The sequence below is a fragment of the Festucalex cinctus genome, chromosome 21 (genome assembly GCF_051991245.1).
Source record: "Festucalex cinctus isolate MCC-2025b chromosome 21, RoL_Fcin_1.0, whole genome shotgun sequence".
In the NCBI taxonomy this organism is placed as follows: domain Eukaryota; kingdom Metazoa; phylum Chordata; class Actinopteri; order Syngnathiformes; family Syngnathidae; genus Festucalex; species Festucalex cinctus.
This window is the reverse complement of record NC_135431.1, coordinates 4,931,500-4,948,750: the sequence shown is the minus strand read 5'-3', so window position 1 is coordinate 4,948,750 and position 17,251 is coordinate 4,931,500. Positions and strand designations below refer to the sequence as shown.

General features: G+C 39.5%; 1 protein-coding gene across 5 annotated transcripts in view; it reads left to right on the top strand.

Annotated features, from left to right (window-relative positions):
- Nucleotides 1-16,852, top strand: part of enah (ENAH actin regulator) — a 69,630-nt gene extending 52,778 nt beyond the window's left edge. For 4 of the 5 annotated variants that reach the window (XM_077510193.1, XM_077510192.1, XM_077510190.1 and 1 more), the window contains 10 exons: nucleotides 2,873-3,204; nucleotides 6,944-7,702; nucleotides 9,730-10,064; nucleotides 11,421-11,563; nucleotides 11,668-11,716; nucleotides 11,790-11,841; nucleotides 11,978-12,050; nucleotides 15,166-15,250; nucleotides 15,917-15,974; nucleotides 16,520-16,852. In XM_077510193.1, coding sequence (XP_077366319.1) covers nucleotides 2,873-3,204; nucleotides 6,944-7,702; nucleotides 9,730-10,064; nucleotides 11,421-11,563; nucleotides 11,668-11,716; nucleotides 11,790-11,841; nucleotides 11,978-12,050; nucleotides 15,166-15,250; nucleotides 15,917-15,974; nucleotides 16,520-16,557 — 1,924 coding nt within the window. In that variant the 3' untranslated portion in view covers nucleotides 16,558-16,852. The remainder of the gene's footprint in view (nucleotides 1-2,872; nucleotides 3,205-6,943; nucleotides 7,703-9,729; nucleotides 10,065-11,420; nucleotides 11,564-11,667; nucleotides 11,717-11,789; nucleotides 11,842-11,977; nucleotides 12,051-15,165; nucleotides 15,251-15,916; nucleotides 15,975-16,519) is intronic. The other variant, XM_077510194.1, reaches the window with a different exon arrangement.
- Nucleotides 16,853-17,251: the final 399 nt, after the last annotated feature.

Here is a 17,251-nt window from a genome sequence, read left to right as displayed (position 1 = left end):
ATCTTTTCTTTTTTTTTTTTTAAACATACTTGTGTAATGAATATAAAACATGGCCCTCTCTGATCTGCCCAATTACCCCGTTTGTGACAACCGTAACTCCGTTTCATCATATCATATGCCGTGTTTAATCATGAAGATGTTCTGCCGCCGCTATTGCAGTGCAGATGATCCCACTGGGCCTCATTTATTATCTGGGTGAATAGTGGAGAGGGGGGAAGACCAAAGAGGTGCAACAGAAAGAGAATCCTGCTTTACTTTACAACTTTATGATTTATTTGTTCACTGAAATAACCACTGAAACCAAGTGGGGAAGTACTTGGTGACGATCCATACAAGTAGCACTTGTGGGCAGGGTTGCTCTGAATGGAAGATACCGTGTGTATTTGGACTAAATTATACTTTAAGTCAGTGGTGTCCAAACTGTGGCCCGGGGGCCATTTGCGGCCCGCCGTCCATTTTTCAGCGGCCCACTACACATGCAAAAAATGGCGTTTGACTCAGTTCAATTAAAATAAACAAAACAAAAATGTTTGGAGATGGTCAAAGTAAGAAAGGGAGGGTATCGAAAAACAGGTGCCGTTAAAGGTAATTTTAGTGAACTAAAACTCATGAAAAAACTACAATAAAAAAAACAATATTGTTACCGAAATATAATAAAAACGAAAATGCTTTTTAAAAATCGAAAACTAACTGAAACTACATTTGTTGTTTACAAAACTAACTAAAATTAACTATAATTATTGTAAACGTCCTTCGTTTTAGTCTTTGGTAATTAATTTAATGCATGAGCCTTTGGAGATGATTTTAAATGTGATTTTTAGTGATTTATTTTGATATAAACCGGAATAATAACGTTTGAAAGTATGTCACACAGAAGTGACTTCATCTAGCAGCAGCCAATAGAAAAGCACCAAAAGATGATGTTGCTCCCATGCTGTTTTTTAACTCATTCACTGCCAGCCCAGTAAAAATGTAATCTTTGACGTCTATAGCCGTCAATGGCAGTGAATGAGTTAAATATTGCACATAAGTAATACACATTTAAAAAAAAAAACTTATACTGAAACTAACAAACTAAACTAAAACTAAGCATTTTTTAGCTAAATTAATAAAAACTAACAATCACCCTGAAAACTAATAAAAACTAACTAAAATGAAAAATTCCAACACTATAATAACTCTACTGCCATATTACAAATAAATTGGTTTATATACTGTAGCATTTTTCTAAATATGCAAAAGCACAAATAAATTATTTATACAATTTTTAGGACTAAACACAACTTCTCTTCCTAACATGTGGCCCTCAAATGAAAACATTTGGACACCCCTGCTTTAAGTCGTTCATTTGGGCTTCACAGAACATAGTGTACAAATGGAAAAAGGGAACAACTGTGTTAAAATGAAGCAATGTTTGATTATTTTTTTTTTTTTTTTGAGTCATATTTCTGTGAAATCAGTACGAGTGACCAACTGACCATTTTCTGACCTTGATCGTAAGAGTTGTAAAGCATTTCCAGTCTATTTCCCTTTATATAATAACATAAATAATGGGTGCTTTTTTTCACCTAAATCCTTGATGATGACAAAAAAAAAAAAAAAAAAAAGTATGTAGACCCCTAAGCAAAGGATTTCGTCACCACTTAATCATAGTCAGGAGTTTGAAGATTGCAGATGTTAGTCAAACTTTCCTGCCCTATAAAATGCACACCAGTTCTGAGTTTTCCGTCTTTGAGTAGCTTTGCCTGATGTGAACTACGACTCACACAAATGTGCTCTCAGAATGCCGACAATGACTTGCATCAGGCTGAAAGTATCTCTTAAAAACCTTGATGGTCATCAGCCCATGATAAGACTATAAATGGAGAAAAATAAAATAAAAAAAAAGTCAGCATTGTTTCTAATCTCCCTCTGACTGATGACTACATGAGTACAGAATGCTAAATGTGTTGAAGCAGAATCTCAGACTGTTTGCTAAACGCTTTAAGGGTAGGCGCTAAAATCTTTGTTGACAAATCGATGTTAAATCAAACAAAAGTTGATGTCACAGGAGGACATACAAAAAAAAAAAAGGCACAGCAGAGAGTGGCATCATGCTTTGAGGCTGCTTTTTTTCTAGACATTTCTAGTCTTGTGCAAGCCAACTGCTGAAACCACAGCTCAGTTCTCTACAAGCATTATTGCAGTTTGGCCAAATGAGATACAAACTCAGCATAAAAAGTGTGTTTTTGCCTCGAGCCCGTGAAAACGTGTTGTTGTCACGCGCAGTCCGGTTTTCATACCGTTGCCTCTGCTGACACCTACCGACCAATCTGGGGACTTCACAAAATAAATATGCATTCAAATGCACAGCAACGTTCATGACTTGCATCCTTGCTCAACATGTTATTGACCATTTTAAACATTTAAAATATGTGTACATATATTTTTTTTAAATAATTGATGCTCTTTTATCTTTTTTTTTGTTTTTGTTTTGTTCAGTTAAGGATCGTGTTGTGACTTCAGCATCCTGTGTACCTAAATTTCAGATTGCATAACATGGCTGTTATGCCTAGCAGCAACTAGCAAGTGTTATATAATAATATTGAGCGTTATGTAATGTCATCAGTAGTTGCTTGTGGGTCAGTAAGGGTCAAGACCTGGCCCACACTAATGAATTTCTTTTCATCTGACATTAATATTATTATGATTTTTACATTTATTTATGTATTTTTTTTTTTAAATGTTCACAGCAGTTAAAGCCATTACAATATATGGATGTTTTTACTACGTATTCTGGCCTTTATTGTAATTTCACTCAGTGTGAATTACAAAATTTCAATCCATGTGTATTGATATTGTCTCCTTTCATTATTTTTTTGTCCCTATCCAGGCAGCTCCAGGAGCTGCAGAGGCAGAAGGAGGTGGAAAGGGAGCGTCAGGAGTGTCAAGAACGGGAACGTCAGGAGCGCGAGCGCCTGGAGCGAGAGACGCAAGAGAGGGAGCGTCAGGAGCGGGAGCGTCAGGAGCGGGAGCTCCGCGAAAGGGAGGCGCAGGCCGAGAGGGAGCGACTGGAGCGTGAACGTCGGGAGCAGCAGGAGCGCGCCGAGCGCGAGCGGCTGGAGAGGGAGGCGGTGGAGAGAGAGCGGCAGGAGAAGGAGCAGCAGGAGCAGTTGGACAGAGAGCAGCAAGACTGGGAACGAGGGAGACGCATCTCGAATGCCGGTGAGTGATGCGCTTTGCTTTTTTTTTTTCATACTCTGTGGGGTCTGTTGCGAAACTTGCGATGATATTAATATTCTCCCGAATCCTTTTCTAATTTATTAATAAAGCATGGCAGCTTTTGAGCTTCTAATCCACTTTGTGGTAACTACAATCGAATGTATTTCATATAGGGGTGTTTAAAAAAAAATCGATTCGGCGATATATCGCGATACTACATCGCGCGATTCTCGAATCGATTCAATAATCGGCTGAATCGTTTTTTTTTGTTTTTTTTTTAGGATTCACACCTTGAGCATGGAAGAATGTTATATGAACGGCACATTCAGCCTTAATATTTTTATTTTAATGCTGTTCAAACATGAAACAGATTACAACCTCTATAAGACTGAACTTTCAGACAAATAAATAATACATTTTCATATAAATCTTACACTCTACAAGCTTACTGATTAGTATTTTCTAAATTTGAATGAAAAAAAATCGCAACAATCGACTTATAAATTCGTCTCCGGATTAATCGGTATCGAATCGAATCGTGACCTGTGAATCGTGATACGAATCGAATCGTCAGGTACTAGGCAATTCACACCCCTAATTTCATATGATAAGACAGTTCATGTCTTGATGTATTTGCTCAATAATTTGTGAGGAATCATATTTGGTTATTTGAAGAACTATCTGATGTTATCTGTTACAAAGAGTTAAATTCCCCAAATTTGTATTACATATTCCAATATTGGATACCACATAGTGTGTTCCTCAACTAATTAGATGCTGAAGATGAATAGAGGTGCCTAAGGGTACGTTTTCAAGAGAAGTCAACATGGATTTCGGGGGAAATTAACAAAGCCTTTTTTGCAAGTTTTTTTTTCTTTTTCTTTTTTTTAGGAGTGTGTATTAGGGATGTAACGATAATGGCAATATCGTGATATTAAAACTGCCACAATATATCGTCGTTGTCATGTCACGACATTAAACGTAGCACATCTGTTAAAAAAGTCGGGTTGATTTCCATTTGTGCAGTTCTAGCACCCTCTGGTGGCCAGTTTTTTTTTAGTGCAGTTTAATTTTCACAAGGCATGTTTTGGCCCTTCTATGTTTAAAATCCATGATAATGGTCAGATAAAGGGGAACATCATACACTTGCGAACAGTGTATGAATCATCTTCAGTCAACAGTGGGTGGCAAAATGGCTGCCCCCTGAGAGAGATAAAAACAGCTGGATTTTGCTGCGTAACTCATATTTTCACAATGTGTTATATGTGAGGTCACATATAACACATTAGGGATGTAACGCTATCCAAACATCACCATATGATATTAACTCATTCACTCCCAAAGACTTATTTATACGTTTTTTTTAGGTTTTTGCTTGCTAGAGTTTTTGTATGAAGGCTTTGATGCAGTTTCTGACCTGAAGTGGAAGCTTAAAGCGATGGTAGTTATTACAAAAAAACAAAAAACAAAAAAAAGTGTGCTTCATCTGTTTCATTAATGAAAAAAACCCAACAACTTAAAAACGTGTAAATACGTCTTTGGGAGTGAATGAGTTAACACAATATGAAGGGCACGATATGATAATTATCACGATATTGGGGGGGGGGATATTTAAAAAGACTTACTTGCTAATGCAAGCACACATTGATCGCTTCACAAAAAAAATTAGGTTCCCCTTCATCTGACAATTAGCATAGATTTTAAACATAGAAGGCCAAAACATCCCTAATGAAAATTAAATTGCACTAATAAACTAGCCACTAGAGGGTGCTGGAACTGCACAAATGGAAATCAACCTGACTTTTTTGTAACAGATGTGTTCCTTTTAAATATTGTGAACATGACGACGACGATATTGTGGCAGTTTTAATATCACGATATTGCCCTTCGTGTTACATCCCTAATTATTATCAAGCAATGTTTAAGGTTGACTTCCCCTTTAAAATTGCATTAAATTATTCTTCTCATTTGTAATTTATATTCCCTGTTTGGCCACAAGAGGGCAGCTGATACTGTTTTATGCAAACAATATTGGTGTCTAAAACTTAATTTTTGCAGTTTAGCGACGAGTAAAAGTACTATATAATAAGACTACTATTGAAAATCATTGAAAGCCAAATATTGCCATGACATCCATATCTGATCATATCCAGAACTATAAAAATGTCACATTGTTAGATTCAAATGTTGATACTTAGCAGATTACAGTGGAGCTGCAGGACGTTACAGCGCGGACCCAACGCTCGTAATCCATGAGAAACCGATGAAATTGGTTCGGGTTTGATTTGCCGTAAGAAGAAGCGGAATTACGATTCACTACTGGGTCAAAAAGAATGTCAGCGTTGTGGCATGCTTCATTGCTATTTTGGCCCTATTAGCATATACACGCATGACCACACATGAAGGCTGACACAGTTCAGCAGTGTTACTCACAAGCTAAAAATACATCAGGGAAAATGCTGGTAAGACCCTCGGGGGTGATTGTGTGTGTTAGTAAGTGTGCTTGCAAAATCCTTCAGATCAGAGGGGGTGTAGTGAGGATGCAAAACGACGCAGGTTTATTTGGACCATGATGACAAGATAGTGCTACTAACGTTTAACTTTTATCATGTGTGTGCAATTAATACTTTTGTTTATAGTAGGGATGTAACACGTTATGAAGGTCACGATACGATAATTATCACGATATTGTGGGGGAGGTTGGCGATATTTAAAAAAAGATCACATTATTGTAAAAAAAAAAAAAGAAAAAAAAAAGTGCTTATACTAAAAAAAGAACAAGAATTTTGTTCATAACAGCAATGCATATAAACCATCTACAATCCCTAATAACAATATTGAGGCACTTATTTGCTCATGCAAGCACACATTGATCGCTTCACAAGCAATTTCGGTTCCCCTTCATCTGACAACGAGCATAGATTTTAAACATAGAAGGCCAAAACATCCCTAATGAAAATTAAATTGCACTAATAAACTAGCCACTAGAGGGTGCTAGAACTGCACAAATGGAAATCAACCTGACATTTTTTTTTTAAAACAGGTGTGTTCTTTTTAAATATTGTGAACATGACGAGGACGATAAGTTAGCTGTGATTGGTGACCTGAGCCCTTGTGATGTCATTTTCAGTCGACAGCAAGTTGCAAAATGTGTTTTTAAAGGTACTAATTGTACGTGAAAAATTCTGAAAGTATCAAATTAATTATAGACAAAATATGAACTTTTTTTTTTTTTTTTTGCTATAATGGGCTAAATAAGTGAAGTATCCCTTTAATGATTTCACACCCATGTACATTACTTACTAAAAGAAACCAGAAAGATGGACCAAAATGCTCAAACTGAGTAAGATGAGGTCGTTTCTTGCTACTCGAATGAGGATAAGCGCTACAGATTGATATTTTTTGTATGGTAGTGAATTTGTAAATTTGTGTTATTTTAACTTTTCTTTGGCTTTGTGCTTGTTAATAATGTCCGTTTTAGTCGTCTCTCTCAGCAAGTCGTCTCTGTTTTCTGTCCACTAACAAAGCTGCATCGCCTCAGCTAATTGAAATGCATTTGGAATCCAACTGTGGTTTAGGTTCTGTGCTCTTTTCTCTTGCTTCACTGCTCCATTTTCTTTTTTTTTTCCCTTCCCACCTTCCTTCCATCTCTCTCTCCTGACCTGTCGTCCTTCCGTTGTGTGCACGATGGCTGCCTCCTTCCCGCGTTGTTGTCCTTCACCGTGTCTGTCCGTGCAACTAGCATTCGAAAGCAGCCTGTATAGCCCCGCCCCTCAGGAGTATAGCAGGACATCATCCACGCCGACATCTCCATCCACATTGAGCTATCCAGCCCCGGGGGCCATTTTGTCCTCGCCGGCGACGCCCCCGACGCCACCCCTCAGGCACTCGGCGTCCCGTTTTGCCACCTCGCTCGGCTCCGCCTTCCACCCGGTCCTCCCCCACTACGCCACTGTCCCAAGGAGACAGCAGGCGTTTGCCCAAGCCCCGCCTCCCGCTCCTGCTCCCGCCCCCAGCCCGGTGGTGTGTTCGGCCTACAATTTCACTCCCTTGCCCCCGTCGCCCCCGGTCATGATAAGCAGTCCGCCAGGGAAGGCTGCGGGGCCGCGGCCGCTCGTCCCCATCGCCGCCCCGTCCCCGCTCGCCCAGAAGCCCCCGTCGCCATCACCCAACGGCCCGCCTACGTTCCCAGCGCCTTCCCCGGTCACCATCATGCCACACAGCCACATAGCCTGCCCGACCCCGCCGCCTCCGCCCACCCCGCCGCCATTCGCCTCACCCCATTCTTCGTCTTCGTGCGTCTCGTCTCCCCCCTCCTCATCCCATGCTCCTGGTTTGCCCTCTCCCACTACAGCGCCCTCGACCGCTGCGGTCGCTTCCACTGAGCACCTCAGCCTCGCTCTGGGCGTGGGCCCATCCGGGCCGGGGGAGTCAGACGCAGCGGCGAGCCAAGAAACCCAGCAACTGCGTTCAGGGTCTTCCGATCAGCCCCAGGCCCAGGGTAAGACTTCCAGTCCACTTTCGACTGCTTTCCTCCCTGCTGTCGTTCACCGCCTTGAACTCGCACACTAACAGTAATCATTCTTGATGATCGATATCATAGCTGATATCTTGTGACTTTTACCACATCCCGATTCGATAATCTTCTCAATAGAGATAGACCGCTAAGGTTTTTTCGGGCCCGATACCGATATCAATTATTAGTAGTGAAGGATGCCGATAACCGATATTTGGAGCCGATATTCATTTTCACTAAAAAGGGACATCAAAATTTGGAAAAAATACAAACTCAAGCACATGTTTATTGAGCAACTTTTAGGGTTAGTAAAAATATATTTTTTTAATTTTTTATTATTTTTTTTTACAAAATCTTAGTCAATAGACAAGTTCTGGGATCTCCCAGGCGCAGGAGCATGTTTTTAAAAGTTAAATAAAAACAAACAATTTAAATAAAAGTCTTCCAAAATTTCAAAATATCCAAAGTATTAAATGTTTACTTGTCTTAGTTTTAATTTCAATCAAAAACAGAAGGTGCAGAGAGTTCCCAGGGTCTACAAAAATGAAAATAAAAACTTTTTTTTTTTTTTAATTTACATTTAAATTAGTTCCCTGAATTTAACACTTAAAAAAAAAGGCCATATGATTCTTCAAAATGGCCGATGCCGATATTTCTCAAAATGCTGAATATCGGCGCCGATAATCGGCCCAGCCGATAATCGGTCTATCCCTACTTCTCAATGTGTGTCTGTCTGCTTCAAACTCTTTGACTGCTAAACGTTAACCAAAAAGACGATTTCGAGCAGGGGTGTCAAACGTAAGGCCCGCGGGCCGGATCAGGCCCGCAAAGGGCTTTAATCCGGCCCGCGAGATGATTTTGTAAATGTAAAGTAAAAACAATAAAAAATGGCAATGTTAGACTAATTAATCAGCCGGCCACAATCAAAATGTATAAATTTGTAATTTTGCAAGCAGTCCTCAGATGAGCAATTCAACTTGTACGGGGACAAAAAGTTAGTTTTTTTTTTTTAAGAATATTATTATTATTACTATTATTATATTTTTTTTTTTTATCATAGATCGACAAACGTGTTAAATACGAAAAAAATTCAATCCCTAGTAAGGATTAGTGTCCTTTTTTATCAGAATATCGAGTTTAGACTAGTGGGGCTGCATAGAAAAAAATTTTAAAGAAAATTTTGTGGGTTGACTTCCCTTTTAAGTGTGTTAAATGTGCTTTTTTTTTTTTTTTTTTTTTTTTTTGCTCCTGTTGTGTGCTGAAGGGCTCTTTAGATGTGATTGGAAATTTTGTTTTGGAGTGTTGAAATATTGAGATTACTCCACTTATTGCTGCCTTACACACACTAACATGGCATGTAGATTAACTCATTCACTCCCAGCCATTTTTATGTTCTATTGCTATAAAAACATGGAACCTACCAAAAGAAAAATGTGTCTCTTCTTTCATCAGGGAGAAGAAGAAAAAATAAAAAATAAAATAAAGTACGGTGTATTTTTTATCTGTTTTTATGTTTTGTAGCATTTAGTATTAGAATTAACTAAGTTTCATCATTATTCACAAACCTGTTGAAAATACTGGGGAAAAAAGAGCTTGCTGCAAAATGGACCTGGTTGATCTCTTATACTTTTTGCTGCCACCTGCTGGCCGTTTTTTTTTTTTTTTTTTTTTTTATAACTACCATCGCGTTAAGCGACCACTTCAGGTTAGAAACTGCATCAAAGCCTTCATACAAAAACTCTAGCAAACAAAAACCTAAAAAACGTATAAATACGTTTTTGGGAGTGAATGAGTTAAATTATACAATTCTCACTCTTGCATGCTGCCCCTAAACGACTAACTATTTTTTTGCACAGTTTTGAGAAAAATCTATCCTTGTTTATTGTTTTGACATTCTTAAGCTTATAAACCATGTTTTTTTTTTGTTTTTTGTTTTTTTGCATTGTAAACTAAAAGTCAACAGTGTTATCCTTAAACTCTTCTTTGTTTCTCAACCCCCACCTCACCCACAGACAACGCGCAGCCAGCAGGGTTGACCACGCCCACCCCGCCCCCACCTCCACCCCTGCCACCCGGCTCTACTGTGACATCTGCGGCGGCGACCCCGGCTGCCACCCCCACCACGCCGTCCGGACACCCTCCCCCGCCGCCGCCTCCCCCTCTGCCTCCCGCATTGACCCCGGTTGGGACCCCAACCTCCCCACCCGGGCCGCCTCCTCCTCTCGGGCCCCCGACACCTCCCCCGGCACCTCCTCTCCCTGCTGGCCTCTTCTCTCCTGGAGAAGACCGCCCCGTCTCAGGCCTGGCTGCAGCCCTGGCAGGAGCGAAACTGCGCAAAGTGCCGAGGGTGAGCGCTACCTTGATGATTTACACCAGTTTCGACTGTATTTATTAGGGATGTAACGATATCCAAACATCACGATACGGTAATTATCACAATATTGTGGAGGGGGTTGGCGATATTTAAAAAAAAAATCATAATATTGTAAAAAAGAGAGCTCATACTAAAAAAAAAACAAAAAAAAAAACAATATTGTGCTTTTGTACATAACAGCAATGCATATAAACCACCTACAATCTCTAATAACAATATTGAGGCACTTATTTGCTCATGCAAGCACACATTGATCGCTTCACAAGCAATTTCGGTTCCCCTTCATCTGACAACGAGCATAGATTTTAAACATAGAAGGCCAAAACATCCCTAATGAAAATTAAATTGCACTAATAAACTAGCCACTAGAGCTTGCTAGAATTGCACAAATGGAAATCAACCTGACATTTTTTTTTAAAACAGGTGTGTTCTTTTTAAATATTGTGAACATGACGAGGACGATAAGTTAGCTGTGATTGGTGACCTGAGCCCTTGTGATGTCATTTTCAGTCGACAGCAAGTTGCAAAATGTGTTTTTAAAGGTACTAATTGTACGTGAAAAATTATGAAAGTATCAAATTAATTATAGACAAAATATGAACTTTTTTTTTTTTGCTATAATGGGCTAAATAAGTGAAGTATCCCTTTAATGATTTCATAATTTTAAACATAGAAGGCCAAAACATCCCTAATGAAAATTAAATTGCACTAATAAACTAGCCACTAGAGCTTGCTAGAATTGCACAAATGGAAATCAACCTGACTTTTTAAAAGATGTGCTACTTTTAAATATTGTGAACATGACGACGACGATATTGTGGCAGTTTTAATATCACATAGGGGTGTTAACAAAAAATCGATTCGGCGATATATCGCGATACTACATCGCGCGATTCTCGAATCGATTCAATAATCGGCAGAATCAATTTTTTTTTTTTTTTTTTTTTTTTTTTTTTTTTTTTTTTTTTTTTTAGGATTCACACCTTGAGCATGGAAGAATGTTATATGAACGGAACATTAAGCCTTAATATTTTATTTTAATGCTGTTCAAACATGAAACAGATTACAACCTCTATAAGACTGAAATTTCAGATAAATAAATAAGACATTTTCATATAAATCTTACACTCTACAAGCTTACTGATTAGTATTTTCTAAATTTGAATGAAAAAAAAATCGCGACAATCGACTTATAAATTCGTATCGGGATTAATCGGTATCGAATCGAATCGTGACCTGTGAATCGTGATACGAATCGAATCGTCGTACTAGGCAATTCACACCCCGAATGTCACAAGATCATGATATTTTTGGGGAAAATGTTTGCAGAGTGATGATGCAGGGGCAGCTCTGGCGGCAGCCTTGTTGGGGACAGCTGGGGCTGCGGGGGCCAAATCAGAGTCCAGAGGCAATGGCCCCCTACCTGGAGGGGGCGGGCTCATGGAGGAGATGAGCGCCTTATTGGCAAGAAGGTACCACCATCGGGTGTTTTTTTTTTTTTTTTGTTTCTTTGTTTTTTTTTAAACTGTCGCATTGTATGTGAAATGGTCTCGCCACTTTTCTTTTTCTATTATAGAAGAAGAATTGCAGAAAAGGGCTCTTCGCCTGAGCCTGACCAGAAATCGGTAAGTCGGATCTGTTGTGTTCACTTTCATGCCTGCCATGACATCATTGAGAACGTTCCTGTCCATCCAACAGGAAGAGTGTGAGATAACAGCCACCCCCAAAGTGTCTGCATGTAGCACTCCAGGTGAGTGTCGGGAGAGTCATAACACTGAAGGGCCATGAAGCAAAAGCAAAAGCGTTTGTATATTGTTTGCACTGGCATCACATACCTTTCGTATAAGGAATATTTCTGTTTTTTTTTTTGTTTTTTTTTCTTACAGACATGCCGAGGAAGCCATGGGAAAGAACAAACAACAATACTATGAATGGTAGCAAATCACCAGTTATAGGAAGGTACTGTATTTCTGCTAGCACTACTGATGCTCTGAAACAGCGGTGTCAAACATACGGTCCGTGGGCCAGATCAGGCCCGCGAGATGATTTTGTGAAGTAAAAAAAAATAAAAAATAAAAATGTTGGGCTAAGTAATCAGCTGGCCACAATCAAAATTTGTAATTTCACAAGCAGTCCTCAAGTGAGCAATGCAACTTGTACGGGGAATCGTCGTCCTGAATTACACACAACTTCAGCTACGGTTTGTTTAATTATGATTTTTTTTGTAATCATACGCCGACATAAACGCGTTCAATACGACACAAATTCAGTTACTGGTAACACAAATAGATATGACTAGGATTAACGTCCTTATAACGTCATTAACTGCGCCACGCAATGCATTCTGGGAAAACAGGTCGATTTAACTCGTCCAGAACTCCGCGTTCCATTTGCGTTTGTGTTATTTTTCGGAACAATGTGATTACAGTTGACCGTAATTTAGGGCTGGTTCACGAAAATCTGCGTATAAATGACGGCAATCGTTTTTACACCGTTTTTTTCCCCGATGTGGCCCACATGAGTTTGACACCCCTGCTCGAATAGTTGTTTTTTTTTTTCTTAAGAAAATTTTCTATTATTATATTTATTGTTTGGTTTGAGTACATGTTCTAAAAAATGCTTCTGAACCCGAAAAAATAAGTCATATCATTGAAGTAGCTTTGGCGAGGTTCAGCATGATGCACTGTTGGGGTTGCTCAGTGCTTGCTAATATCACTAATGTTGCTTATGTTGGCTTAATGCGCTCATATGACTGCCACTTTCGAATATGAGCTATAAGTATAGTTCAGTGGTATGCAACCTGCGGCTCTCGGAGCCATCCCAAAGGGGTCAATAAAGTCTAACAGGTAAACGAGGTCATTACGAGAAGCACCTTTTGGCTAAATGGTTTTGACTTTATTAACTCATTCACTGCCATTGACGGCCATACACGTCAAAGATCCATTTTACAACCTGGGCTTGCTTACGGTTGTGGATGAGCCTATCCAAGTTGACTGTGAACAACTAAACTGGTCAACTGCAAAACTACAGGGTTCAGATTGAGCCAAGCTGCACAAATCAGCTTTGTGAACCACTACGCTAAAAACAGCCAACGCATCATGCATCCATCCAACCATCTTCTATCGCTCATCTCCCAGCTGACAAGGCAACTGTATCTGTGACACTTTCCGGATCGAAGTTGTACAAAACTGAACCACTACACTATTAACTCATTCACTGCCATTGACGGCCATACACGTCAAAGATCCATTTTACACCTGGGCTGGCAGTGAATGAGTTAACCTGGTTTTCCCACCTCTGGTGACAACGCTAACTGAAAAACTTGTTGTGGGACTATAGAGTGTCTCCCTCCCGCAGTACTTTCAACTGCAATTTCTAACTTATCAAATATCTCACCTTTCTTTCTCTTTCGCTGTAAAAGTGTTTGCTCTCAACAGGCCCCGTTGAAGTGAAATGGAAATTTGTTTTTACTACATAACGCTTTTTCTCCTTACAATGAATCGATAAACGCGAGCGAGTTTTAGGTCCATTTCTCCACGCTTGGCAGACACGAACGTTTTCCATGTTAAGCCAGTGTCTCTGCTGCTCACACAGACGAGATTCTCCGTGGAGAAATCCCATGGCAACAGACTCCTCCAACAGGTAGAACTGAGGACCTGTGAGCGTTTGAGAAACCCTTTTACTTAAAAAGTCCTTTCCCCTGTTTTGATATGAATGGAAAAGTGACATTGAAATGCTTTCATACAAGCATTTGGACTGAATCCGGATTTCTTTGTCGCGACACTATCTTACATGACCAACTTGCAGTGCAGCTCTGCTCATCGGTTGTTTTGAAGAACGACATTGTGTGCATTGTGTGATATGGACACTTTTTGTGCATGTCGCTCGGCCTGCTGCTCTAAACTGAAAGCAGGGAAATCCGTACGCGCGTCACATACTTGTGCATACCTTCCCGCTAAATATAGAGGAAGGCCCAGTGCAGTGTCGACTTTGTAATTATCGTTGGACCGCCAGCAGGCTTCCAGAGATAAGCGCTCCTCGCTCTGTTGTGTCAGTTGCACGTCTGTATGCATGTACACTTTGTGTGCTTGTATCAACTGCAGTTTACATTTTGCAATTTTGATTTGAAAAAGACTTCACGTGTCCCACATTGAGAGTGAGGTTTGTGGGAGACACTGCAGATGTACAAAATTGTGGAAAAGAAGATACAAAAGCAAGGATAACATGGTGTACAGTAATTAAAGGGATACGTCACTTGGTTAGACAATTATAGCAATAAAAAGTTAATATGTTGTCTGTAATTAATTTGATACGTTCATTATTTTTCCATGTGCAATTAGTACCTTTAAAAACACGTTTTGCAACTTGCTGTCGAGTGAAAATGACATCACAAGGGCTCAGTAACCAATCACCTGTTTTCTAGGTTTGGTCATGTGACATTCACAAGCTGAGCTGTGATTGGTTACCTGAGCCCTTGTGATGTCATTTTCAGTCGACAGCAAGTTGCAAAACGTGTTTTTAAAGGTACTAATTGTACATGGAAAAATAATGAAAATATCCAATTTATTCTAGGCAAAATATTAATGTTTGACTGCCAAAAAATGGCTAAATAAGTAAAGTATCCCTTTAAATATCTTTTAACAGCAACAAAAAATGACTGACCCACCAGCAAACGTTTCTTTGGTTGCATTTCTCCTTCCTGTCTTACTTCCTCTCTCTCTCTCCTTAAAGCTGCAGTATTTGCTTTTTGTCAACAGTAGCATTGAGACTTTGTATGTCGGTTGCATTTGGAATCGTTTATTGTGGCGAGTACATGCTACCAAAGGTGCAGATGAATATTCAGTTGTTCAAATTGACTCGACTTTTGATGGGAATGTTGACATGAAGTAATTTAGTAGTTTTCCCTTCTGTTGGGGTCTGTTGAAATCGTGTGACAGCACTAATTGAATAGCATCAGACATAAGACGCGTTCATACTCGATACGCGACTTGATTTGCATACAAACGTTGTGCTGATTTCTGACCTCCATCTTTCTTTCCGTCCGCCGTTGAACTCTCCCACTCTTCTCTTTCAGACCTAAATCGACTCCAACACCTTCTGCATCCTTAAGTGCCAACGGCGTGCCAACAGAAGCTGTTGACTATGACAGATTGAAACAGGTTGGTGAAATATACATCATAATAATAATAATAATAGACGGTAATACTGTGTACGTTTCAGTTACTTTGATGGTTTATACTAGGCATGCATATAAAGAGCAGTTTTGTGAAGCAGCATTGTATGTAAACCTCGACAGTCAATCCACTCCAGTTCAAAATATGCTTTTAATATAAACTCACACAGAACACATGACTTAATGCGTAGCTAGCATTGGTTTAATCTGTATTGGGCTGATATTTCATCCAATTTGGGTTACTTTTGAGTAGTTCAGCAAGCATTAATGGACAGATCATTTTCTGTGCGCTCTTAAAAAAAAAAAAAAACAGTTGGGTCCACAATTTGGGTCAAAAAGGGACCAAACTGCGACTTGGCTCAATTTGACCCAACTTTCTCTGTTGACTTTTTGAGTTAAATGAATAACCCAAGCATGAATGACACAATTTTTGGGTGTTATTTAATTTATACAAAAATCACCCTTTTATTTATTTGTTTGTCTTCCATTTTTCATGAATTTGTTTGAAAAATTTGCAGAAAGTTTGGTCAAGGGGGGGGAAGCATAATAACAGCACAGTAATCTCACAATAAGGTTTTTCTTTATGATTCAATGACATTGATCACACTTGGAGTACCATATATGGAAATGCAAATGTTTTGTGTCCCTCTAGGACATTTTGGACGAGATGAGGAAGGAGCTGTCGAAGCTAAAAGAAGAGCTCATTGATGGTAAATCACGCTTTTCTGTTCTTTTGTCTATTACACTGATTTTTATTTTTTATTTTTGTGCAGTTGTAGCACCCTCTGGTGGCTACTTTTTTTTTTTAGTGCAATTTAATTTTCATGAGGGATGTTTTGGCCCTTCTATGTTTAAAATCTATGCCACTCGTCAGATGACGGTTGTAATATGCTTGTGAGTCGACTCAATATGTGGAGGAACTCAATGTGTGCGTGCATTAGCCAGTAAGTTCCTCAATATTTTTACATATATTTTATATTTATATATAATATTTATATTTTTTATTGCTGTAATGTCCAAAACACACTATTGTGTGTTTTTTAGCACCTACAGACAGTGAATCGTAAAGGACTTAAGAACGACATCACATAAGGTCCAGACATCACCTAAAGGATTAAATGTTGACATCACGAGCATCGCGTCTTGTAAACAGACACTTGTTACATCAGTACCTAAACAGACACATAGCAGGTCATGAACTCTGACCCATGCCAATCTAAAGCTAATTTTTGTCTTGTTCTTGTGTTGTCCTCAGCAATCAGGGAGGAACTGGGCAGGTCCAGTACAGCATAGATGACCCATATTTCCCTCTTCTACAAATCCAAGCTCACATGGGCCACCCAGTTTGGGTCACTCAGTAGACAATATGGCCGCCCAGAACGAGACATCAAGCTAATTAGCTGTGATGACAATGAAGACGGCAACCACGAAATACCTGATTGGTATCTGGGGTGGAGCGGCATGGCATCATCCTGGGTCAGAGATGACTCCTCCTCCTCACACTTTCCTCAATTCTCCTGCTTGAGGACGTCCTGAAGCAGCCTGAAAGAAAAGTGCATGTCTTTATGCAAAAAAGAAAAAAAAATTCTGTTTTTGTCCTTTAAATGAGAAAAAAAAAAAAAAAAGGAACTCTTCAAAGTTACTGTAAAGTTCATTGGTGCAGACGCAAATCAGAAATTGTTCTGGCGATTTTTTCTATCAAAAGGCACGTTTTATTAAAAAAAAAAAAAAAAAACAGGAAGAAATGGAAAATCTCCCCTCCCACCCACGTCCATGATAAATGCCATAGCAGTAGCATGCGTGAGTGACCGAACAAGCGCGAATGGACGCGAACGGGGGCGGCCCGCCGCCGCCGGACGCCTGGAAAGCTCGTCTTCCTCAAATGCTATTTTCACCGAAATATGTACAAAAAAAAAAAAAGAGATTCTTTTTCGAAAACCACGTATCTGTTCGAGCCGATCGATCAAGTAGCTCCATCATCCGATTG